A 25,571-nucleotide genomic window follows, 5' to 3' on the forward strand; every position below is an offset into this window, starting at 1 on the left:
GTCTGGGTCTGGTCCTGGTTCGGGTCTGGTCTGGTTTTGTTGGACCTTCCAGAGGACCGTGGATGACCCGCTGAGCAGCACCGGAGGATCGGCTGGTACTGACGGGTCCAAACCCTCAGATCGGTTCCGGTTGGTTCCGTGGTCTCCTGCTCCGCAGCGGCGGCTCCCTGCTGCTCTCCCCGGGGCACCGGCTGCCCGCGGCCCGCCAGCGGCTGGAGTTCAGGCGGGGAGGAGCTGCTCACCGCTGCCGTGAATCCAGGACGGCCTCCCGGCTCCGGCCCCCTGCAGCGGGCAGTCAGGAAGAAGCTCGCCGGGAAGGGATGGCCTGCTCGGTCTCCCCGCTCCAGAGGACACGGCGCTGCGGTGTTTGAGGGCGGACGGGTGCGGCTGGAAGCTACCGCCGCGGCTCCAGGCGCCATGATGGCCGCCTCCCCCACCGCGGCCGGCGGCTTCCCGTTCCCCGGGCTGTCGGTCAGGAAGGGCGAGCAGATCGCGGAGCTGATCGAGCTGTTCTCCAGGACCCAGTACAGAGCGAAGGAGGTCAGCCCCCGGGTAAGATGGCAGACTTTACCTCAGCACGAGCTTAGAAAGAAATGACCACCATGGAAAGAGTCACTAATTGGTCTGGCTGCAGGAATCAACAGCCAGACCATTGATCTAAATGCAAGTGGAAAGGAGGAGCTGAGCGTTTGAAGCATGTGCTGTCACTCATATGAACCTGCCCCCTCCTCCTGCAGGTGGAGATGATAGAGAAACGATGTCTGGAGCTTTTTGGAAGAGATTACAAGTACAGCATCATCTCCAACTCCAACGGAGAGGTCTGCGGCCACTACCCCCGGCAGATAGTCTTCCTGGAGTATGAATCCCCGGAGCCGAACAGAGACAGGTAGGTCCCAGCACCCCTGGATACAAAGTCCAGGTGGCTCAGCCAGCAGCGGTGTCCTTCAGCAGGCCGCCTGTGATGCAGGGGGCAAAGGTCAGCCCTGGGCTGGAGCTAATAGAGGAGGAAGTGAGATCTCTGTCACATGAGGCGCTGCTGCTGCAGAAACAGGAAACAAAAAGCAACACGTCCCTCTGCTGATTGGTGCAGAGGAATCTCCTGCTGGGTCCTGCTTCAGTGTTTCACAGTCAAATGTTTGCATTTAGGAGCTGCACTGAAAAATACAAGAACTATTTCTGATCCTTAAATGATGGAAAGTCAGAGCGTACAGAGACTCTGGTCTCTTTGTGGGGAAGTTACCGGATTTAATGAATTACAGATTTCAAAAGTGAAAACTTAGTAACCTCTGAGGCTCTGGGATGCCTCTGGCATAGATCCAGATCTGGTAGACGACATCCCATAAAAGGTTTCTGTGGGATTTATCGTTAAAACACAAAGAACTACAAAAATGACAGTAATAGAGCTGCTGAGCTCATGCTACATTCAGCCCGCAGGCAGCAGAAGCTGCTGGTTTCCATGGAAAATCAATGGTTGACCCGCATGAAGGAGCAGCAGGAGAAGCTTCTGAGCATCTGAGCTGCAGCTGCAGGAGTTGGAAACCTTTAACTTTATCTGCTGGACGCGCCTCATCAACCAATCAGAGAAGCTGATCTGGGAGCTGGCAGGGAGTCAGACGCAGCGCTGCTGATGCAGAGCGCTATGATCACTCCTCTGAAACAGTTTATTAACGCCTAAATTAACTTCAAATGTAGAAACCTGCCGGCAGAATATGTTGGCTTTTATTATCCTGCTGCCTGCAGTTTGTAGCACAGACCTGAAAAACGCTAACATCTACTTCCAGCCGCCACCAACAGGAGGGGAAAACCCTGGAGAGGCGAGCGGGCCTGAGGCAGCTGCTGCTGGGGATTCCCAGTGACAGCGCAGCGCCGGTATGTGGGGGTCTGAGCGGCTCCCACAGAGAAATAATCTTTGAAGGCAGGATGGTAATCTGGATGAACTGACTGCACAGACCATGTTTTCAGGAGGACTTTCTCACTTCAACATAGATTCTAACTACTTTCTACCCGCTGATCACAGCTAATATAGCCGCCATTGTTCCAGGCAGAGAAAGGAAAGGGTAGCTCCGCCCACTGCGCATCAGACCCACTTTTCCACCACTTCACCACCGCATCAGATCTAAAGTGGAACAAGCATAAATAATGAAGCGCTGCGTTAGTTTTTGCTGCTCCTGCTGCGTGCGGTCTGAACGCAGCATTACAGGAACGGTTTGACAGAAACCTTCAGTGGGTTTAAACAGGGCTCATTATATCTGCCTTCATCTAGAAGCTCCAGTATTAGCTCAGATGGGCCTGTTGCTTAGCAACCCCTGCCTCATGTTGTTGTTGATCGTTTAGGATTTCAAACTTGGAGCTGATGTCCAGTTTTATGACCGATAGTTCCGACGCCATGACAAACGGACCACAGCACTGACATCTCTTCTCTGCCTCAGACAAACACCCACAATCCTTTGCTGCATTCTATTACATGACCAAAGAGCCGTTCCATTTATCGGACCGATACGATGTGTTGACCAACATTGGTCAGTACCAAAATAGTCCTAGAAGTCTGTTTGATACCAGCTGATCTTGATTGTTTATCAAGGGGGCGGGATTGTTGTGGTGGAAGGTTCGCATTCACGTTTGGTTGTGGGCGGTTTGTCGGAAGCGTTGCACACGGTCCGGTTCAGGGCTGTTCCACTGGAACCAGTTCGTTGCATCATAAACACCTCCTCCAATCACACTATAGCAACCAGCAAGCAAAACATGGCGACAGCAGGCGTTTCAGCTGAGCAAGATATGGCAGCGGTCTGGATTTCAGCGATGAGTCTGCGATGTTCTACTGACGCAGAGTCTGCGGCGTTCTACCTAACAGTGGGGTGGCGAGGAGTGCAGGTGTCTATCTCCAGCTGTCTACGGGTGAGAGGCGGGGTCCATCCTGGACAGGTCACCCGTCCATCGCAGGGAAACACAGAGACAAACAACCATTCACACACACACTCACCTAAGGAGGATCTAAAGAAGCTAATTAAGCTAACAGTCGTGTTTTTGAACTGTGGGAGGAAGCCGGAGTACCCGGAGAGAACCCACGCATGCTCTGGGAGAACATGCTAACTCCCTGCACAAAGTATTTAACCCAGAACCTTCTAGCTGCAAGGCAGCAGTGCTACCCACTGCGCTACTGAGCTGCAATGTTCTATGATGCTGAGTCATGATGCTCTCCTGACGCTGAGTCAGCGATGTTGATGGTTCTGTGTGTGTTTAGGTTTGAGAGCACGGTGCAGATCTCTAAGCTGCAGGACCTGGTGAACCGGAGCAAGATGGCGCGCTGCAGAGGGCGGTTCGTCTGCCCCGTCATCCTCTACAACGGAAAGGTTGGTCCCCGTTCTGCTGTCGAACGGTTCTACTTCTGGACCTCCATCCAGAAGGTTCTGGTCCTTTCAGCTCAGCCTCTCCGTCATCGTTTCCTTCTCTTCAATCCGTTTGGATTCTGTTTCCCTTTGGTTGCGGTTCTGATCTTTGGAGCAGCTCCTGCTGGGAAGTCCTGTTTAACCAGCTGCCTCTCAGTTACAACCAGCCGGGGTAAACCAGTAAACCCAGCTGGAAGAATCAGAGCTTTTACCGGGCTTTAGCCAGAATCAGGCAGAACCGTGTAGAACAAGATAGGACTGAGTGTAACCAGCAGGGTTCCAGCAGGGGCCCGGTTAGTCTCAGGGGCCTTGATAGTCTCAGGGGGCCCGGATAGTCTCAGGGGGCCCGGTTAGTCTCAGGGGCCTTAATAAGTCTCAGGGGGCCCGGTTAGTCTCAGGGGCCTTGATAGTCTCAGGGGGCCCGGATAGTCTCAGGGGGCCCGGTTAGTCTCAGGGGGCCCGGTTAGTCTCAGGGGCCCGGTTAGTCTCAGGGGCCTTAATAAGTCTCAGGGGGCCCGGTTAGTCTCAGGGGGCCCGGTTAGTCTCAGGGGGCCCGGTTAGTCTCAGGGGCCTTAATAAGTCTCAGGGGGCCCGGTTAGTCTCAGGGGGCCCGGGTTAGTCTCAGGGGCCCGGTTAGTCTCAGGGGCCTTAATAAGTCTCAGGGGGCCCGGTTAGTCTCAGGGGCCCGGTTAGTCTCAGGGGCCCCGGTTAGTCTCAGGGGCCCCGGTTAGTCTCGGGGGGGCCCGGTTAGTCTCATGGGCCCGGTTAGTCTCAGGGGCCCCGGTTAGTCTCGGCGCCCCGGTTAGTCTCAGGGGCCCCGGTTAGTCTCAGGGGCCTTAATAAGTCTCAGGGGGCCCGGTTAGTCTCAGGGGGCCCGGGTTAGTCTCAGGGGCCCGGTTAGTCTCAGGGGCCTTAATAAGTCTCAGGGGGCCCGGTTAGTCTCAGGGGCCTTAATAAGTCTCAGGGGGCCCGGTTAGTCTCAGGGGGCCCGGTTAGTCTCAGGGGCCCGGTTAGTCTCAGGGGCCTTAATAAGTCTCAGGGGGCCCGGTTAGTCTCAGGGGCCTTAATAAGTCTCAGGGGGCCCGGTTAGTCTCAGGGGCCTTAATAAGTCTCAGGGGGCCCGGTTAGTCTCAGGGGGCCCGGTTAGTCTCAGGGGCCCGGTTAGTCTCAGGAGCCCCGGTTAGTCTCAGGGGGCCCGGGTTAGTCTCAGGGGGCCCGGGTTAGTCTCAGGGGGCCCGGGTTAGTCTCAGGGGGCCCGGTTAGTCTCAGGGGCCTTAATAAGTCTCAGGGGGCCCGGGTTAGTCTCAGGGGGCCCGGTTAGTCTCAGGGGGCCCGGGTTAGTCTCAGGGGCCCGGTTAGTCTCAGGGGCCTTGTTAGACTCGGGGGGCCTGGTTAGTCTCAGGGGCCCTGGTTAGTCTCAGGGGCCCTGGTTAGTCTCAGGGGCCCGGTTAGTCTCAGGGGCCCCGGTTAGTCTCGGGGGGCCCGGTTAGTCTCAGGGGCCCTGGTTAGTCTCAGGGGGCCCGGTTGGTCTCAGGGGGCCCGGTTAGTCTCATGGGCCCGGTTAGTCTCAGGGGCCCCGGTTGGTCTCAGGGGCCCCGGTTGGTCTCGGGGGGCCCGGTTAGTCTCGGGGGGCCCGGTTAGTCTCGGGGGCCCCGGTTAGTCTAAGGGTCCCGGTTAGTCTCAGGGGCCCCGGTTAGTCTCAGGGGCCCGGTTAGTCTCAGGGGCCCTGGTTAGTCTCAGGGGCCCCGGTTAGTCTCGGGGGGCCCGGTTAGTCTCAGGGGCCCTGGTTAGTCTCAGGGGGCCCGGTTAGTCTCATGGGCCCGGTTAGTCTCAGGGGCCCCGGTTGGTCTCAGGGGCCCCGGTTGGTCTCGGGGGGCCCGGTTAGTCTCGGGGGGGCCCGGTTAGTCTCAGGGGCCCCGGTTAGTCTCAGGGGCCCCGGTTAGTCTCAGGGGTCCCGGTTAGTCTCAGGGGTCCCGGTTAGTCTCGGGGGGCCCGGTTAGTCTCAGGGTCCCGGTTAGTCTCAGGGGTCCCGGTTAGTCTCGGGGGGCCCGGTTAGTCTCAGGGGCCCCGGTTGGTCTCAGGGGCCCCGGTTGGTCTCGGGGGGCCCGGTTAGTCTCGGGGGGCCCGGTTAGTCTCGGGGGCCCCGGTTAGTCTAAGGGTCCCGGTTAGTCTCAGGGGCCCCGGTTAGTCTCAGGGGCCCGGTTAGTCTCAGGGGCCCTGGTTAGTCTCAGGGGCCCCGGTTAGTCTCGGGGGGCCCGGTTAGTCTCAGGGGCCCTGGTTAGTCTCAGGGGGCCCGGTTAGTCTCATGGGCCCGGTTAGTCTCAGGGGCCCCGGTTGGTCTCAGGGGCCCCGGTTGGTCTCGGGGGGCCCGGTTAGTCTCGGGGGGCCCGGTTAGTCTCAGGGGCCCCGGTTAGTCTCAGGGGCCCCGGTTAGTCTCAGGGGTCCCGGTTAGTCTCAGGGGTCCCGGTTAGTCTCGGGGGGCCCGGTTAGTCTCAGGGTCCCGGTTAGTCTCAGGGGTCCCGGTTAGTCTCGGGGGGCCCGGTTAGTCTCAGGGGCCCCGGTTAGTCTCAGGGTCCCGGTTAGTCTCAGGGCCTTTGACTAGGCCACTCTAACCCTTCAGTCTAAACCTTTCCTGTCTGTGGTAGTGCTGGTCTGCTGGAAGCTGAGCTGCTCTCCACACCTCAGCATGATGCCGTTCTTTCCGTGTTTAGCTGCAGGGATCGGTTGCATGTCGGCCAACCAGCCATTTTTAGCTCTGCTTCCTCCACGCAGCAGGAGGGTGCGATCAGGATGGTTTCCAGGGCAACTTGGCGTCCGCCTGCTGCTGGCTCCGCCCCTGCAGCTCTGCGTGGAGGAACCCTCTGTGTTTTAATAACCCTCCTCCCTCTCATCTGAGCCGCTTTCTTCATGCAGCACATCTGCCGGTCGGCCACGTTGGCAGGTTGGGGGGAGCTGTACGGACGGACGGGATACAACTACATCTTCTCAGGTAGAAACACGCGTCTGCACACAGAACACAGGAGGTTCGGTTTTCCATCCTGCTCTGTCATGAAACCGTAGGAGCAGGGATTGGTCTGAGCCGACCCAGAACGAGGAGAACAGCAGCTGTTTGTGTCTGGAGGTCAAACATTCAGCGCAAAGTTCTCTGCAATAAAAACCAGAATCATTTGCTGCTGGCAGATAATCCTTCCTAACCTTCCTGGTCGGTTTGCAGGGGGCAGCGACGACACCGGGGCAGAACCAGAGGAGCTCCCAGAGGACGACGGAGCAGTTAGGTAACGGAGATATTAACCTGTATCATCCAGGCATTAGACCGCACCGCCCGCCCTCTAAAGGTTCTGCTCCGTGCCGTTTCTCCTCAGGAACGGAGACTCGCAGCTCTTTGACAAAGTTCGAGGTCACGACATCAAGCTGCTGCGCTATCTGTCGGTTCGCTACATCTGTGACCTGATGGTGGAGAACAAGAAGGTCAAGTTTGGCCTGAAGTAAGTCTGGCTCCTCGCTAACTCCTCCACCTCTCAGTTGTTTACCTGCCGAAAAAATAATAAACGATTGAAACGGTGAAAAACTGCATTTCTAATCAGCTGAATCTCTATGGAGCCAGAAATGTCAGATTTTTCACAGGATTTTACCAAAAAGGCAAATAAATGCTGCAGAGAATCTGTTCAGTTCAGGAATGCAACATGGAATGGGACGTCTCTCCAGCTGTCAATCACGTTTCCCCGCCCACTACCGTCAGATTGGGCTCAAAGTCTGAATGTGAAAGAAAGTGTAAAAAAAACTGAAAGTAATGGATTTGAATCTGAAAATATAAAATCTACGACTGCAATAAAGAAAAGAAATAGAAAAAGAAAAAGTGTAATCAAAATACTAAACTGAATTTAGATTCAATTCTTAGTATTTTATTTTTTCCCTTTTCAGTTTCTCAAATTATAAGATAAAAAAGTCACATTAAATATCAACTTTTCTTTTTCCAGTTTAAACTAAGATTTAGAAGTTTATAAACATTTTGACTGTTTTCTGACTCCATAAATTCCTTTGCTGCAGAATAGAAAAGATTCCTTCTGATCAGTGATTGAAGGAATTTCCTACCTTAGAATAATCCAGATTATTTCCTCATTCTGACCTCAAACAGGGAGCATTTCCATAGTAACTGACTCAGTGTTTGAGGAGCTGAGGGGGTAGGTTGAATATGTGGGAGCCCTGTAGAAACGGATCCGGTGCAGGTCGGGTTCTGTGGGCGGTTCTGTTTTTTAAAGCCGTCCTCGTCTCTCTGCAGCGTGACGTCTTCGGAGAAGGTGGACAAGGCCCAACGCTACGCAGACTTCACCCTGCTCTCCGTGCCTTACCCAGGTCAGGGGAACCGGTCCGCAACCCGGATTTTATTCTGCTGATGCAATATTTCATCAGAACCAGGTTTCGGCCCGTCAGAACCTTGAGGTCTGTTTGTGGATCTGTTGTTTTCCAGGTTGTGAGTTTTTTAAGGACTACAAAGACAGAGATTACACGGCGGAGGGGCTGGTGTTTAACTGGAACCAGGTACCGGTACCGGTTCTGTCCCTTATGTTGGCCCGGGTAATGCTGAGCTCATGTTCTGATCTTCCTCCGTCTTCACTCACAGGACTTTGTGGACGCTCCTCTGACGATCCCTCTGCGCTTCTCTCAGAACTTGAACATCGACTGGACCCGGTACCAGGTGGGCTGCCCTCCTGCTTTGTTCTGATCCGGTTTAGTTCTGCAGCTCCATCCCTGTTCCCACAGGTTGTAGCAACAGAGGTGACCCAGTGTCTGTTTTCCTAATGTATCCCGTCTGTGTCTGTAATGCAGTCGTGGGACCTGGTGGAGCAGACCCAGAACTACCTGAAGCTGCTTCTCCACATCATCAACAGTGATGGTAGGTGGATGATCCAGTCAATCTCCGTCACAAAGTTAGCTCGACCATTTCACCACGTAAGGAGCTGGATTAGAATAATCCCACATCCTGGTCAGTGGCCGTCACCAGCATGTCGTACGTCAGCCTGTTACCCTTCCGCGCTGCGTTCATCGGCTAACCCTTCAGCGCTGCGTTCATCGGCTAACCCTTCAGCGCTGCGTTCTTCGTGTAACCCTTCAGCGCTGCGTTCTTCGTGTAACCCTTCAGCGTTGCGTTCATCGGCTAACCCTTCAGCGCTGCGTTCATCGGCGAAGCCTTTCAGAGCTGCGTTCTTCGGCTGACCCTTTAGCGCTGCGTTCATCGGCTAACCCTTTAGCGCTGCGTTCATCGGCTAACGCTTCAGCGCTGAGTTCATCGGCTAACCCTTCAGAGCTGCGTTCATCGGCTAACCCTTCAGAGCTGCGTTCATCGGCTAACCCTTCAGCGCTGCGTTCATCGGCTAACCCTTCAGCGCTGCGTTCATCGGCTAACCCTTCAGCGCTGCGTTCTTCGTGTAACCCTTCAGCGTTGCGTTCATCGGCTAACCCTTCAGCGCTGCGTTCATCGGCGAAGCCTTTCAGAGCTGCGTTCTTCGGCTAACCCTTCAGTGCTGCATTCATCGGCTAACCCTTCCCGCTGCGTTCATCGGCTAACCCTTCAGCGCTGCGTTCTTCGTGTAACCCTTCAGCGCTGCGTTCTTCGTGTAACCCTTCAGCGTTGCGTTCATCGGCTAACCCTTCAGCGCTGCGTTCATCGGCGAAGCCTTTCAGAGCTGCGTTCTTCGGCTGACCCTTTAGCGCTGCGTTCATCGGCTAACCCTTTAGCGCTGCGTTCATCGGCTAACGCTTCAGCGCTGAGTTCATCGGCTAACCCTTCAGAGCTGCGTTCATCGGCTAACCCTTCAGCGCTGCGTTCATCGGCTAACCCTTCAGCGCTGCGTTCATCGGCTAACCCTTCAGCGCTGCGTTCATCGGCTAACCCTTCAGCGCTGCATTCTTCGTGTAACCCTTCAGCGTTGCGTTCATCGGCTAACCCTTCAGCGCTGCGTTCATCGGCGAAGCCTTTCAGAGCTGCGTTCTTCGGCTAACCCTTCAGTGCTGCATTCATCGGCTAACCCTTCCCGCTGCGTTCATCGGCTAACCCTTCCGCGCTGCGTTCATCGGCTGAACCTTCAGCGCTGCGTTCATCGGCTGAGCCTTCGGCGCTGCGTTCGTCGGCTAACCCTTCGGCGCTGCGTTCATCGGCTAACCCTTCGGCGCTGCGTTCGTCGGCTAACCCTTCGGCGCTGCGTTCGTCGGCTAGCCCTTCCGCGCTGCGTTCATCGGCTAACGCTTCAGCGCTGAGTTCATCGGCTAACCCTTCAGAGCTGCGTTCATCGGCTAACCCTTCAGAGCTGCGTTCATCGGCTAACCCTTCAGCGCTGCGTTCATCGGCTAACCCTTCAGCGCTGCGTTCTTCATGTAACCCTTCAGCGCTGCGTTCTTCGTGTAACCCTTCAGCGCTGCGTTCTTCGTGTAACCCTTCAGCGCTGCGTTCTTCGTGTAACCCTTCAGAGTTGCGTTCATCGGCTAACCCTTCAGCGCTGCGTTCATCGGCGAAGCCTTTCAGAGCTGCGTTCTTCGGCTGACCCTTTAGCGCTGCGTTCATCGGCTAACCCTTTAGCGCTGCGTTCATCGGCTAACGCTTCAGCGCTGAGTTCATCGGCTAACCCTTCAGAGCTGCGTTCATCGGCTAACCCTTCAGCGCTGCGTTCATCGGCTAACCCTTCAGCGCTGCGTTCATCGGCTAACCCTTCAGCGCTGCGTTCATCGGCTAACCCTTCAGCGCTGCATTCTTCGTGTAACCCTTCAGCGTTGCGTTCATCGGCTAACCCTTCAGCGCTGCGTTCATCGGCGAAGCCTTTCAGAGCTGCGTTCTTCGGCTAACCCTTCAGTGCTGCATTCATCGGCTAACCCTTCCCGCTGCGTTCATCGGCTAACCCTTCCGCGCTGCGTTCATCGGCTGAACCTTCAGCGCTGCGTTCATCGGCTGAGCCTTCGGCGCTGCGTTCGTCGGCTAACCCTTCGGCGCTGCGTTCATCGGCTAACCCTTCGGCGCTGCGTTCGTCGGCTAACCCTTCGGCGCTGCGTTCGTCGGATAGCCCTTCCGCGCTGCGTTCATCGGCTAACCCTTCAGCGCTGCGTTCATCGGCTAACGCTTCAGCGCTGAGTTCATCGGCTAACCCTTCAGAGCTGCGTTCATCGGCTAACCCTTCAGAGCTGCGTTCATCGGCTAACCCTTCAGCGCTGCGTTCATCGGCTAACCCTTCAGCGCTGCGTTCTTCATGTAACCCTTCAGCGCTGCGTTCTTCGTGTAACCCTTCAGCGCTGCGTTCTTCGTGTAACCCTTCAGCGTTGCGTTCATCGGCTAACCCTTCAGCGCTGCGTTCATCGGCGAAGCCTTTCAGAGCTGCGTTCTTCGGCGAAGCCTTTCAGAGCTGCGTTCTTCGGCTAACCCTTCCCGCTGCGTTCATCGGCTAACCCTTCCGCGCTGCGTTCATCGGCTGAACCTTCGGCGCTGCGTTCATCGGCTGAGCCTTCGGCGCTGCGTTCGTCGGCTAACCCTTCGGCGCTGCGTTCGTCGGCTAACCCTTCGGCGCTGCGTTCGTCGGCTAACCCTTCGGCGCTGCGTTCGTCGGCTAGCCCTTCCGCGCTGCGTTCGTCGGCTAACCCTTCAGCGCTGCGTTCATCGGCTAACCCTTCAGCGCTGCGTGTCTGTTCATGGTTCAGAATGGTTTTTAGTGACATTTTGACCAAAGCTGCGCCTCATTCAGGGGAAGGATCCATTAAATGTTGGATTACCATCTGGGAAAGTTCTGAGTGCTGTTCTGGTTTTTCTTTATCTTTGTTTTTTGGTCATTTTTATTCTCCAAATGGAGGAAGATGAAGCAACACTGGCCTGACCCCAGAGATCAGTAGCTCTGGTCCGATCCGTTTCGATGGGCCGATCTCTGCCCAGAACCTCTGAGCGTGAACGTCTTGCTGCTGACCCGTAGCGCCACTTAGCGGTCCTGTGTCGTTTCAGATGACAGCGGGCTCCTGGTGCACTGCATATCCGGCTGGGACCGGACGCCGCTCTTCGTCTCCCTCCTCAGACTCTCGCTGTGGGCAGTAAGTCCTTCCTCCGCTCCTCCATCGCAGCCGTATGGATCCTCCAGGGCTTTCAATGTTTAGATGTTTCGAGACTTTCCGATGAGATTCTGATTATAGATGCTGTTTGTTCCACAGGATGGAGCCGTTAACGCCAGCCTGGAGCCTGCCGAGATCCTCTACCTGACCATCGCCTACGACTGGTTTCTGTTTGGGTAAAAATCCGCCCTTCGCTTGAATCGCAGGTCTGAGGTCCTTCAGAGGGAATTCTCTCCTCCTGCTGCTCCTCCTGGTCCACCAGGTGGGGGTAGATCCAGATTAGGGTGCTGGCAGGGAGGCCCTCCAGACCAAAGATGAAAGCTGCGTTGCCTCAGTGTTTCTATCCATGTTCCTTTTATTTTGTTTTAGAAAAAAACAACTTCTATTAAGGAAAGAACCTTCTTATAGGACCTATAGATCTAGAATAAAAAGATCCTCCTCCTAGAGGATGCAGCAGAATGAGATCAAAGCTCTGGCTCTGGCGGACCAGCAAAGTGGAGATGTTCCTCACCTGACGCCTCAGACGCTGCTCATGCTGATGACTTAACCCTGTTTGACCCTGATGGTCTCACTGGTGTGTTTTGTTTCCCAGTCACATGCTGCCGGATCGTCTCTCCAAAGGGGAAGAGGTAACGCTGCTCCGGAACAGAGATGCTGCTCTGACGTCCTGCAGGCTCAAACATCTCTAACCTAGAAATGTTCTCTCCCTCAGATTTTCTTTTTCTGCTTCAATTTTTTGAAGCACATCGTCTCGGAGAAGTTCTCAGCCGTTAGGAAACAGAGGTGAGGTCCGTCTGCTCCTGAGATCTGTCTCCGTTGACTCTGTTACAGCTTCGTTTCTTTCACCTTTCAGGAGGAAAAACTCCACCTTCAAAGATGGCGACTTCAGCGTGGAGGACATCTGCCAGCTGAGTACGTGTCCACCATGTGGCGAGCTGCTGTGGAAGCGTTGCTCTAACATCTGCCAGTCCATCTGCAGAGGCGGGCCCAGAAGGTTCTCCTGTGGGACCTGCTGGGTCCGCCTCTGCAGCTCAGACTGAGCCAGCCTCTCTAACGCCATGGTAACCCTCAGACCCTGAGGCTCTGGGAGGATCCCGGTCTCAGGGTTCCTGCTGCTGTTGGCCGTATCCCTGAAGCACCAGCTAAGCTAGCGCTAGCATTAGTCAGGCTGTGCTAATGGGCTCAGACAGGAAGCTGAAGGTTGACGCCCTGTGGGTTAGTGGCCCTTGTTACCCGCTGGTGTCACTGAGGCCCTTCTGGCTGTTTTCAGGGTCCAGGGACCGCGGCAGCATCACCAGCCTGAGCAGCGACTTCTCCCTCATCACCGAAGAGCCGCCTGCCGCCTCCAGCACCGACACCATGGACCCGTTCTCCAGCCAATCCCAGGCCTCCAGCTGGTCAGTGTCACTCAGCAACAAACAGTGTGTCCTCATCCTGGCCCCGGGCCCCCTCTCTCCTCATCCTGGCCCCGGGCCCCCTCTCTCCTCATCCTGGCCCCGAGCCCCCTCTCTCCTCATCCTGGCCCCGGGCCCCCTCTCTCCTCATCCTGGCCCCGGGCCCCCTCTCTCCTCATCCTGGCCCCGGGCCCCCTCTATCCTCATCCTGGCCCCGGGCCCCCTCTATCCTCATCCTGGCCCCGGGCCCCCTCTCTCCTCATCCTGGCCCCGGGCCCCCTCTCTCCTCATCCTGGCCCCGGGCCCCCTCTATCCTCATCCTGGCCCCGGGCCCCCTCTATCCTCATCCTGGCCCCGGGCCCCCTCTATCCTCATCCTGGCCCCGGGCCCCCTCTCTCCTCATCCTGGCCCCGGGCCCCCTCTCTCCTCATCCTGGCCCCGGGCCCCCTCTATCCTCATCCTGGCCCCGGGGCCCCCTCTATCCTCATCCTGGCCCCGGGGCCCCCTCTCTCCTCATCCTGGCCCCGGGCCCCCTCTCTCCTCATCCTGGCCCCGGGCCCCCTCTCTCCTCATCCTGGCCCCGGGCCCCCTCTATCCTCATCCTGGCCCCGGGGCCCCCTCTATCCTCATCCTGGCCCCGGGCCCCCTCTCTCCTCATCCTGGCCCCGGGCCCCCTCTCTCCTCATCCTGGCCCCGGGCCCCCTCTATCCTCATCCTGGCCCCGGGCCCCCTCTATCCTCATCCTGGCCCCGGGCCCCCTCTCTCCTCATCCTGGCCCCGGGCCCCCTCTCTCCTCATCCTGGCCCCGGGCCCCCTCTATCCTCATCCTGGCCCCGGGGCCCCCTCTATCCTCATCCTGGCCCCGGGGCCCCCTCTCTCCTCATCCTGGCCCCGGGCCCCCTCTCTCCTCATCCTGGCCCCGGGCCCCCTCTCTCCTCATCCTGGCCCCGGGCCCCCTCTATCCTCATCCTGGCCCCGGGGCCCCCTCTCTCCTCATCCTGGCCCCGGGCCCCCTCTCTCCTCATCCTGGCCCCGGGCCCCCTCTCTCCTCATCCTGGCCCCGGGCCCCCTCTCTCCTCATCCTGGCCCCGGGCCCCCTCTCTCCTCATCCTGGCCCCGGGCCCCCTCTCTCCTCATCCTGGCCCCGGGCCCCCTCTATCCTCATCCTGGCCCCGGGGCCCCCTCTATCCTCATCCTGGCCCCGGGCCCCCTCTCTCCTCATCCTGGCCCCGGGCCCCCTCTATCCTCATCCTGGCCCCGGGCCCCCTCTATCCTCATCCTGGCCCCGGGCCCCCTCTATCCTCATCCTGGCCCCGGGCCCCCTCTATCCTCATCCTGGCCCCGGGCCCCCTCTATCCTCATCCTGGCCCCGGGCCCCCTCTATCCTCATCCTGGTCCCGGGCCCCCTCTATCCTCATCCTGGTCCCGGGCCCCCTCTATCCTCATCTTGGCCCCGGGGCCCCTCTTTGTTCTATTGATGCTTTGTTGACAATCAGATGGAAGCAAATGTTCTCCGAGGCAGACTTCCTCTGAGGACCAGATTGAACCAGTTTGCACCGGTTGGTCCTCGGCTGCTGTGGGAACAGAGCGGTTTCATTTCAGGCGATCTGGTTCTCTCTGTTCCCAGGAGGAAAGTTCCCGCCTCTTCTCCTCCTATGGTGGTTTGGAACCGGCAGAACCTGTTGGATGATCCTCTCTTCCATCCAGCCGGAGAGGCCAAGTCTTCCAGCTCATCCTCCTCCAACCAATCAGATCACGTTGTGACCCGCACCGGCAGCAGCCCATTGGCCGTTCCCAGCAGAGGGTGAGTTGTTTTCTCCTCGATTTCTGGTCCGGTTAGCTTCAGCGCTCTGATGTTTGCCTTCAGCTTCAGAGGAGCAGCATCTGACTCTCTGGCTGCTTTGTGACCCAACATCAACCGTCTGCAGGGCCAAGGGGTGCAAAACATTCTGCAAAGGCAAAAATGAGTCTAACTAAACTCCAGCCCACTAGGGGGAGACGATCCTGAACTCCAGACCCTTAGTAAGACAGAAACAGGAAGCCGCAAACTGAGTAGAGAAGAGTTAGTTTCCCTTCAGATGTTCTGTGTCTCTGTTCGTCACTGTCACTGCCTGGTCCTGGCAGCCCCATCTGTCCCGGAAGCCCGATCCGTGGCGGAAGCCCGATCCGTGCCGGAATTCCGATCCGTGCCGGAATTCCGATCCGTGCCGGAATTCTGATCCGTCCCGGAAGCCTGATCCGTCCCGGAATTCCGATCCGTCCCGAAAGCCTGATCCTTCCCGGAATTCCGATCCGTCCCGGAATTCTGATCCGTCCCGGAAGCCTGATCCGTCCCGGAATTCCGATCCGTCCCGAAAGCCTGATCCGTCCCGGAATTCCGATCCGTCCCGGAATTCCGATCCGTCCCGGAATTCCGATCCGACGAAATGGAAAAAAGGATCAAAATGTCTCAGAAAAAGACATACAATTTATTTAAAGACGTGTATTAGCATTCTATAGAGAGTTAATTGAAATAAGTAATTTTAGTACCATGATAACATTATTTATGGACACCTAGATGTATATCTGTTCGCGCATGAGCAGCACGGATCGGGTAGTGACGGCCATTTTTAGAGCCATGATGTCACAAAAAGCTGTCAGATGAGCATACCCAGTCAGACCAACATACCTGATTATCCCTTTAATTTATCCCTTTAGTTTTCTACGAATAATAAACTTTAAACTACCTCAACAGGCGTGTATCCCTTAAGCCATGAACAAAAAACCTTTTTCATTACTTACTTCTGGGTGTTTTTTGAAGCGTGTGGTGATCTGACCTTTAATGGTTTTTTTGTACATGACCAAAGGGATACATGCCTGTTGAGGTAGTTTAAAGTCTACTTTTTGTACAAAACTGAAGGAATAAACACAAATCTGACGTCTTACGCATGCATATTGGCTGTGGGTATGCTGGGGTATGCTCACCTGACAGAACACGGGGACGCCCTCAGCGTCCCACCACTTAGGCTCTGTGGCGGTGGTCTGGACCGCGATGCGTCTGCAGCAGGTCCAGACCACCACGCAGGTCCAGGTCATTCAGTTTCCTCTGGTCTCGTTTCTGTTCGGCTGAGTAGCTTCAACACATCCAGCAGTAGGAAAACGGCCAGAATGTCTCAGCTCCCCGATGGAGTAAAGAGTTTGACTGGAAATGAAAGGCTGGAGCCAGACGGCCCTCACTTCGGTCATCCCTCCACCAAACTTCCTGATTGACTTAATGCAGTCAGAAAAATGTTGGTTTAGCTGACAGGGAGACATGATCCAGGACTCCAGAGAGCATCCTTGTAGTCCTCTAAGGTTGCCGTGGTTACCCAGGCTCAGCAGTTGTGGCCTGGCTCTGTGTTTCTTCCTGACTCGACCATCGTTTTAAAACAGAACTGCCTGTTCGTTCGCCTGCCGGCCCCTGGATATGACGTGCCGGGGGCCACGGCTCTTCAGGCCTGCAGTCGGCCGCAGCACCAGTTCTGGTGTTAAAAAGCAAAACGTCAAAATCACTTCAGACCCATGGAATCAAAAGCGTGTGATTGCAGTCTGCTGCTCACATGGAGGGCCGAGGAGGCGGGGCCTGTCTGCACCCATCAGTCCAGCTTTAGCCAGTTCTGGCCTCACGGGTTCTTCAGAAAACAGGCGGGAACCGGAAGACGGGTCGGGTGGTTCTTGTCCGGTTTAGAGTGGGGTTGGGTTCAGCAACCATGGGAGTGACAGATCAATGGAGACTCTGGAGGAGCTGCAGCTGGAAACGTCTGTAAACCAGCAGCCATCCAGTCCAAAGCGTGGAGAGAAGAGGCTTTAAGCTGGGCTTAAACTGTGAGATTTTTCCAATGGTTGCTCTCAGCTACAGCTCACACTCTAAAACAAAACCGCAGAGTTTAAAAGTTCACAGCTCAACATCTTTGTTCTCACGCTGTGCGACCCGACGCTCTGATGCGATCTACCTGCTCACACTGTACGTCTAAAAACCAGGTGGGACTCAGCTCCGCAGTGAGATGGCGCTACTCGGACTCGTCTATCTGGAAGCCAAACCAGTAGCAGAGGAACATGAAGCTCACTAGAGTGAAACGCGCTGCCTTGGATATTTGGGCAACTTTGTGCTGAAAGCCCTAAAAAGAAAAGGAGACGACGTATTTGGACAAAGACATGGCTGAGCTAACGTGGCTACTACGGTCTGACAGTTTGACAGAGAGAACTCCATTTCACTCATTGCCCCCCCGCCATGCTGCTGGGTTTTCCTCTGAAGAAGGAAGAAGAAGAATCCCTGTTTGCCCAGTGAGCGATTTGCCCCGACCACCTTAGGACGGCTGACATGATTGATTTTGTCCCAACCTTACGATTCCTGATGGGGAGGTGGTCGTTAGAGGCTGATGGCCCCTCGTTAGCCCCTGTTCACATTTGTACAGTGTACGCCCAGCTTTATAGGAGATCTGGGTGCTGTCCGCCACATGGCAGGTAGGGGGGCCCCTGGGAGAGGCTGGCTGGACAGATGAGACAGTCGGGAGTCTTTTCCACATAAAACAAAGTAAACAGGGAGTGCTGGGAGGCAGCGCAGTAGCGGGACAGATGGATGGAGCTGAATGTTCCATTGGCTCAGTCCAAACTGAACCCGAACCGTTCAGACCGTCTGTAAATGTTACATCTGACCTGTAGCCTGGAGCTCATGAACAGGACTGACTCCAGGTTCCTCCTGCTTCAGTTTCCACTACAGGATGGCTGTGGCCCAGAAAGCCAGCAAAACCATTTCTGCATTAAAGTCATAGAGAAATCATATTTAAATGTCAAATCATTCTGGCTTAAACATGTATATAAATGTACTCTTTATCAGACCATATTGTCCCAAAACGCATTTTAAAAAAATCCTGTCTTAAAATGCTGTTTTTTTTCCGTTATCTTCTGCAGGCCAGTTAGTTCTACGTCAGCCTGAACACCTAAATTCGGCCAATCATGTATCAATGGTCATCTGTCAATCAAATGTTTTCGGTCATAGCATCTTGATTCATATGTCACAGCTAATATACGCAACGGTTGAAATCAGAATCCTTTCCTTTCCCATTGAGTTGCGTCCCAGTGTTCACGGGGATGGACGTCTGTGTCTTCGGCAGGCGTAGAGCTAACAGAACTGGCAGCGTTGCGACGCAAGGGCTCAAACATGGACGGCTGGAAGCCTTCTACACCAAACCAAGCTTCTGCCGCCCTGGCGTCCTCTTCCACAACATCTTCGTCCCCGCTTTCCTCCTCTAAATAAAAAATGGATGACGTAGGAGACTCATCCACGACCTCCGACACTAAACTCTCCTCCTCTTGCATGTTTCCTCTGTCCATAGCGTTCCTTGACAGCGTCGTTTCTAAGTCACCAATTTAGTGCTACTTGGTCCCAATGGAATTTCCCATTGGGAACCTGCTAGCACTAAGATGCTAACTGGTTAGCAAGATGCTTCCAACAAACCCGCCACAACCAAACGTGCTTGAGAACCTTCTGCCACAACAATCCCGCCCCCTTGATAATCGGCCAATCAGATTCACTTTATTCACTCGTGTAAAGTCGGGCACCACTGGGAGAATTAGGAAAAGCAACAGTTGGAACAGCCGCTTCCCTACGACTTTAAAGGAATAGTACACCCAAAACATGATTAGCCTTCATTTTCTACTCACCCCCATGCTGAACAACACTCTGGAGTACTTTTTTGATATCTCAAATGCATCTGGAGATCTGGGAGGCTTCTTGCTGTCTGCTGACATTCAAATAATGGAGGTCTATGGCGCCCGAGGCAGAGAGGTCCATAAAAGTCCACAAAAAACGTGTCAATATTCCTCCATACTGCTCGTCCAATGTATCCCAAGTGTCCTGAGTGGGTAGCATCCAGAATTTACCAGAAACGAAGTCATTTAGAATGTTTTTAGAGCATAAACAGTAGTGTATAGGATTTCCTGAAAGCTCGTTCACGAGTCTACGGAAACCGCGGCAGACCAAACCAGATGAAAGTGCGCATTCAGCGTCTGCTCTGCCAATAATGCAAGCGTAGAAGAAGAAATGTGCTGTTTACCTGTGCAAAGAAAGAAACAACGAAAGAAAAATGTCTGAGGACTTCAGTGTTGGGGAAGAGCATGAGTTCTTTGCCGAGCTGAATGCGCTGGTTTGGTCTGCCGGCTTCCGTAGCGTCGTGATCGCGCACGTGCGCGCTTTCAGGAAATCCTATACACTACTGTTTATGCTCTAAAAACATTCTAAATGACTTCGTTTAGAGTAAATTCTGGACGCTACCCACTCAGGACACTTGGGATACATTGGACGAGCAGTATGGAGGAATATTGACACGTTTTTTGTGGACTTTTATGGACCTTTCTGCCTCGGGCGCCATAGACCTCCATTATTTGAATGTCAGCAGACAGCAAGAAGCCTCCCAGATCTCCAGATGCATTTGAGATATCAAAAAAGTACTCCAGAGTGTTGTTCAGCATGGGGGTGAGTAGAAAATGAAGGCTAATCATGTGTTGGGTGTACTATTCCTGTAATGAGGCCTTCTTACATCCACTGAGCTCCGGTGGTGGGGTTAGGGTCAGCCTAACTTTCCTTACCTTTCCTTCCTAAATGTCAATTTTCTGTGTTTGCGTTTCAGAACAGAATGTGGTGAAAAGCATCTCTGTTATCGGTATCTGGGTCATTCCTGTAAAAATGTTGGACTCAAACCTGGTTTATATAAAATGGAAAAAGTCGAGTCTTCAGGCATGGGTCTTAAAATCATAACGTCCAGATGTTCGCAGCGCTGCTCCAGCCTCATTCAAACTCTGCCCAACTAATCTCTCCTCTGGATTTTACTTGTAAGACCCACTGAGACCATGAGGAAAAGCTCATTTTCATTATTGAGATTTATTCAAAACAGAAAAAGAAGAAATCAGACAGACATCAAATTTCCCAACAGTTCCCTGAGCTGAATTTTATCCCACATGATCGACTGCTGGAAGCAGGAAGTCAGGCAGTCTGTGGACGGTCTGGTTAGCATTAGCGTCAGAGCGGCTGCTAAGCTGTGTGGTTTCTGCAGGTGTGTGTCTAACCTTTGTGGTTGTTACCTCTGTGTGTCAGGTTAGCAGCAGACTGCTCCAGATCAGCTTCCTCCCTGTCCACAGACTATGGAAGCTGGCAGATAGTTTCCGGATGCGGCAGCATCCACGACCACGGCCACTTTTCTCAGCCGATGGCCTCGCTTTCCTCCAACTCTTCTGCTGTCACCTCTGCCTTCGATTCCCCGCTGCCCTTCAGTTTCCAGGACGAGGGCCCCAGTGGGCGGACGTAAGTTCAACCGCTGTAGAAACAGTTTTGGAATAAACCTGTGTGACTTTAGCCCGACCCAAGGCGTTACTGAACGCCTCGGCTTTGATCAGACCTTTAACCGCTTTGATTCAGCACCAAACCGGGTGAGGTTAGCATTACTCCAGCAGCCGTGGCTGCTTCAGGTCATTGTGGCTGGAAGGCCTCCTCCTCCTTCAGTCCGCTTCTTCCCTTCCAGAATGCTCAAATTGGCATCTTCAAACAGGTGTCCTCCACATGCGATTTGGTTTCTGGCTGCCGTGTTACATCCTTCAGGGTCTCATTGATAAAGGACAATGTTATGTTCTCTGATCCATGTGATTCAATTTCATTTTTAATCAGCATCATTATTCGTATTTAAGCCACGCCTAGAGGAAGATGGCCAGAATGAATCTGATAGTAGCCCACCATTTTTAGCCCATATTATCTTTCTGGAACTACTTATATCCAGAGTACCTCTCTGTGGTCTGATCAAAATAATCCAAAATAATCTAATCCCTGCCTGAAGCACAAACATTTAGTCAATTCATGTCTCAGCTGAGGGCCGTCCTGCCTGAATGCCCTGGTTCAGACCGGCAGTCCGTTTCCGTCGAGAAATCTCTCTTTGCAAGTCATTGATTGCTCTCTTACCGCTGGTTTCCATGGTAACCATTACACTACCTCAGGCAGACCTGCCTCTCTGAATCCTGGCTTGTGGAACATCCAGCTGCATTTTTAGTGGCCATCCAACCCCGTCCTTTATCTCTGAGACCACTGAAGACCCCCGCCGGGACGTCCTGGTGTTGGCGGTCTGAGAACAGACTCCAGCATCGGGGTGGGAGTGGTTTAAAACCCAAACTCCAGCATAGTGGTGGGAGTGGTTTAAAAACTGGACCGTCTTCTGTCCTCTTCTTCCTACAGACTGACTGAAAACAGCCGGCCTTCAACTCAGACTGTATTTATCCAAAACAGAAATCAAAGCTAGCATAGCTACTCCGCGTACAGTAACCCCCCCTCAACATACACAGAATTTTGGACCCTCAGAGCTCTTTCTCTCTTTGACCCCCGGTGTCTGTCCCTCTCCCCCCAGGTGCTCCCTCCCTTCGGAGCGGCAGGCTCGGCTGGAAGCGGTCCGGGAGATCTTCCTAGCGGCCTACAGCTCCACGGTGGGTCTCAGGTCTTCGGCCCCCAGCCCTTCCGGCGCCATCTCCGGCCTGCTGGAGCAGTTTGCCCGCGGGGTCGGCCTTCGAGGCAGCAATGCCATCGTCTGAAGTCCTTGGGTGTGACTTCCCCATTTAGCCCCCACCGTCCATCAGATCAGGGGCCGGATGCATAAAACAGGTTGTGATGTAATGAAGAAGGAAGTCTCGCTCAGAAATTCCACGTTTTGTGAAACTGTACACTTTGTTTTTCATGTTTAAAGCCGTCTTTGCTTGGGGCTCAGAATGAGCTGATGGTCCCTGGCGAATGACGGTCAGATGTGACCGTTCAAAGCCGTGAATCTAAATGTCTAGTAAAAAAACTCCCTGGTTAATTTAAAGGCTTTTTTTAAATCACAGTTTTGTTTCCAGTCAGGCTGAAATCAAAGGTTAAAACGGAGACGATGACGGAGGAACCAGAGCTCCTGATCTGGCAGCAGACCAAGTGCCAAACATGTTGCTGCAGCTTCATCCTATTATGTTCTGCTGGAGCTCAGCTGCTCCGGTTTCATTATTTCAGGGAGAGATTCAGTTTCCTCCACTGTGATGAAAAGGGAGATGAAGGGAGATGATGATGATGTTTTTAATCTTTCTTAATATTTTCCTTTCCTTATGCTGCTATTGTTTGTTGCTCCGATGTAGCGGGCGGCGTGGCGCTGGAGCCCACATTAGAGTTACAGCACTTAGAATGACCCCACGCATTTGGCTGCATTCAATCAGGAAGAAGTTCAGTCTCAGTAGCTCTGCATTAAGATGATGAAGGTAAATGTCTCGGTTCTGGCCGCTGCACCATGAGTTCAAACTGAACAGTTCAGCATAGTTTGGTTCCTGAGTTCCAGTCTGGACAGACCAACATGAGCCCAGCATCGGTCCAGTTTGACAGCAGGACACGTTCACTGAAGGGACGGCCTTATCAGAACGGGTTACGTTACTTTTCCCCATGCGTCCAGGTCGGCGTTCAGGGACAGCCTGGAGAACTTGGTATCCAGAATCCTTTATTTGTTGGTCAGCCTACGCCCCGCAGAGCTCAGGGTTTATCTTCACAAACACCGCATGCCTTCCTTCATGTCCGACTCAGCTGGCGGTTCTTCGGCTCGCCTACTTCTGAACAATCCTTCCTCTCCTGGCGGATCCGTGTCGGTTGACGCTTGAAACGCCGTTTCACCTCAGGGCCTTTCGCTGTGCCTTTTTTTTTAAACCTCTGCATTATTTCCAGGACATCTCTGCTCATTCTGATTTTTGCTTTTTACTCTTGGGGTCTTCCAGCCGATGCCAGAAAAAGGTCCTTTCACAGAAACGGGTAGATGATGCAGGAATGTGGCTGGGCGGCATCGGCTCGCTCCATCGTGGATCGAACGGACATATTGAGTTCTGTTATTATCCTTCATGAAGCAGCTGCCTCTGGGTCTGGCAGACGTTCCTCTTTCTATAACAGAACAATCCGTCTTCATTTCTATGAATCCATGTCTGGGTTCCATACAGATTCAGCTTTGTTTAGCAGCGGAAATAAGGGCGTCTTTTTCAGCTCCTGCCGGGCAGCTGGAAGCAGGCAATCAAAGGATGCCCGCAGAGCCAGAAAAATGAGGAAATATCACTCAATCTGAGCTGCCGTCCACATTCACTGTCAGCTTTTCATCACGTCTTCCCCAACACGTCGGTTAAAGCGCCGCGTTGCACTGCTTCCATTTGCTCTGTTTTGTTTCTTTGTACAGATTTTGCTTTTAAAGGAGGTCTACCTGTTTTTTTTGAGGTTGTATGTTGCTTGTTGTCAGGTGACAGGTTATGCTAAAAGCTGAGCAATTCTCAATAAAGAAACCTGATTGAAGTGTCGGAGCTTTATTTCATTTGATTTCATCAATACACGCCCCATTTACACTACCTTTATGAAACCGTGCCAAGAGCGGTGAGAGCACGGTAACCCAGGTAACTGTTGAGTGTAAATAGAACCCACTTGAACTGGACAGTGGCAGAAACAACTGAACCGTGCTGAACTAGTAATCGATCATTAGTAGGGCTCAGCACGGTTAATCTGTGGCTTACAGTCAGCTGACTCATATCGCGGGTTTTCAGCGTTTTCGGCTTTGTAATTCACAGATCTCTGCAGCTGTTCACCACACAAACTTCTCCAACTGTTAGCAATAAATAGCTTAAAAAAGCGTGGTGGAACCTGGAAAGATGCAGAGACTGAGGCTGTCGTTTAAATTTGGGCGGAGGACTCTATCCATTGAGGACGCTATATCCATTGCGTAATTCCCGCCTTCAGGGCTGTAGTATGGTCGACCGCCGATAGGACTATGGAACCGTGCTGGCGTGATGTTTTAATGGTCGTAAGCTCGGTCCAAACTCGGCACGGATCGGTTTCAGAGGGTAGTGGAAGTGGGGCAGATGTTTTCTTCATCTACTCCCAAAGTGAGGTAGTCATGGAAACGGGAATTCAGTTCTTAAAATCTGTGCAGACATCTCGTTTTCATTTCTTGAACATAAATGTATTTCATCGTATTTAAACATCTCATAGTGATGAAAACGGCATTCTGTCATTTTTACTTCCTTTTACTTTGGTGGAAAATCAGACTGATTCAAACGGGATCAGTTGTAGCTCCTTCCTTCACCTTTGGAGGGGTCGACAGAGAGAACTCTATCCCGGGTAGGAAAGCAGCTCCGGGTTGCAGACGGCTTCTGGATGGAAACAGCTGATGCTGGTGACTGCAGCATTCAGAAAAGAGGGCTTAAGGTCTCCATAATAAAACATCAGATATGAATGAATGTTGGGATGTGTTGCATGGAGATCAGTGAATAAAGTTTTCTTAAACTCCATGAAGTGGGCTGTGGCCTGTTGACCTGTCATGCAGAGGATTATGGGAATCTGTGGAACTTCTTGGCAGCAAACAGAAGCATCAGGAGGTATCCGATGCTAAAGGAACGACCGTGACGTCTGCTGAGGCTAAAGTTGTCTTCAGCTGGACGTCCTTCACTAGTAGACCATTTTCCATACGACTGACCGACTCCGAAAAAGATCTTTAATCTCCGAGCAGACTCCTCCTAAAGTCTTCTCACTGAATTCAACAGGAACATCTGGTATCTCATGGTGCTCCCTCTCACTTCAACAATCACCAAAATAACATAGACAAACTTTATTGTCATTTTGTACACAGAGTGTATGCAAAAAAATATTTTCTGATATGTACAGCTTACAACAGTGAAATGAACTTTTTAATTCATAAAGTGCAGCAGTGATCAGAATGTAAACAATGTAGGAGAAAAGGAAACCAGTTTAAAGACATTGATATGAAAAGGTTCAGTTCAGTGTAAATAAAAATGGCGCCAAAAGCAGTAGAACATTGAGTTCTGTTCTGTCTAAAAAGATTACAGTTTGTGGACTTCCTGACAGTAAAGAATTACAATAGTCCAGCCTTGAAGTAACAAATGCATGGACTAGTTTCTCAGCATCACCCCTGGACAGGAGATTTCTAATTTTTGCAATGTTCCTCAGATGAAAGAAGGAAATTCTAGAAACCTCTTTGATATGGGATTTAAATGACAGGTCCTGATCAAAAATAACACCAAGATTTTTTACTTTATTATCTGAAATCAGTTTAATCCCATCCAGATGAAGTGACTGACTAATCAGCTTCTTTTTCAGAGACTCTGGTCCAAAGACTTTAACTTCTGTTTTGTCTGCATTCAGAAGCAGAAAGTTAAGAGTCATCCAGGTTTTTATGTCTTCAGACATGCCTGTAATCTATGTAATGGGTGATCTAATTTACACTTTCTCTTCCTTTCCTCTCCAGGAAATTGTTTTCTTTGCATTTTTGTGGCTCTGCCTTGTTAAACCTCTGAAATAAAAGCATTTCTAGAATATCCTGTGGACATGGCAGGCTGAGGTACTGGACTGTAGTAAACATGTTTTCTTACCATGAAAACAGAGCCACAGGATTACCAGTGGAAAAATAACTGGCAAGTGCGCTGTTCCATCCAGAGCCAGTAGGGGGAGATGACGGACCATTCAATTCTAGGCAATTAGAAGAATAAATATATTAAGGAAAAAAATTTTGCTCTAGTGGAGAATAAATTACTAAATATGATAAAAATCTCAATTCTAATTGATTTTATTAATCTGCTGAGGTTATGGAGGGGAGGGGTCTTCAGATAAAGACCCAGGTGTCATGATTGATGAGGTGGAAAAACTGTAAACAATCCC

At 52.9% G+C, this 25,571-nt stretch overlaps 1 protein-coding gene across 2 annotated transcripts; it reads left to right on the forward strand.

The window, feature by feature from the left end:
- Window positions 1-21,929, forward strand: mtmr14 (myotubularin related protein 14). 2 transcript variants are annotated; one of them, XM_038276686.1, is made up of 19 exons: window positions 1-552; window positions 738-886; window positions 3,242-3,350; window positions 6,300-6,375; window positions 6,601-6,661; window positions 6,749-6,871; window positions 7,666-7,739; window positions 7,855-7,925; window positions 8,008-8,082; window positions 8,214-8,280; window positions 11,362-11,447; window positions 11,565-11,641; window positions 12,058-12,094; window positions 12,178-12,248; window positions 12,319-12,377; window positions 12,736-12,862; window positions 14,487-14,663; window positions 19,971-20,177; window positions 21,265-21,929. In XM_038276686.1, the coding sequence occupies exons 1-19, from the start codon at window positions 418-420 to the stop codon at window positions 21,443-21,445; spliced, it is 1,962 nt and encodes a 653-aa protein (XP_038132614.1). In that variant the 5' UTR covers window positions 1-417; the 3' UTR covers window positions 21,446-21,929. The 2 variants fall into 2 exon arrangements, with proteins under 2 accessions (XP_038132614.1, XP_038132621.1); XM_038276693.1 differs by lacking the exon at window positions 19,971-20,177.
- The last annotated feature ends 3,642 nt before the right edge of the window (window positions 21,930-25,571 follow it).

Source organism: Cyprinodon tularosa, unplaced genomic scaffold, assembly GCF_016077235.1.
Source record: "Cyprinodon tularosa strain WSP-4 unplaced genomic scaffold, ASM1607723v1 ctg1006, whole genome shotgun sequence".
Taxonomy (NCBI): domain Eukaryota; kingdom Metazoa; phylum Chordata; class Actinopteri; order Cyprinodontiformes; family Cyprinodontidae; genus Cyprinodon; species Cyprinodon tularosa.

Excerpts from the sequence above, each read along its gene's own strand:
- mtmr14 (XM_038276686.1), top strand. The coding sequence starts at position 418 with ATGATGGCCGCCTCCCCCACCGCGGCCGGCGGCTTCCCGTTCCCCGGG. Across the intron at positions 12,095-12,177 it reads GTCTCTCCAAAGGGGAAGAG|ATTTTCTTTTTCTGCTTCAA; the intron begins GTAACGCTGCTC and ends TCTCTCCCTCAG. Across the intron at positions 12,378-12,735 it reads GGAGGACATCTGCCAGCTGA|GGTCCAGGGACCGCGGCAGC; the intron begins GTACGTGTCCAC and ends GGCTGTTTTCAG.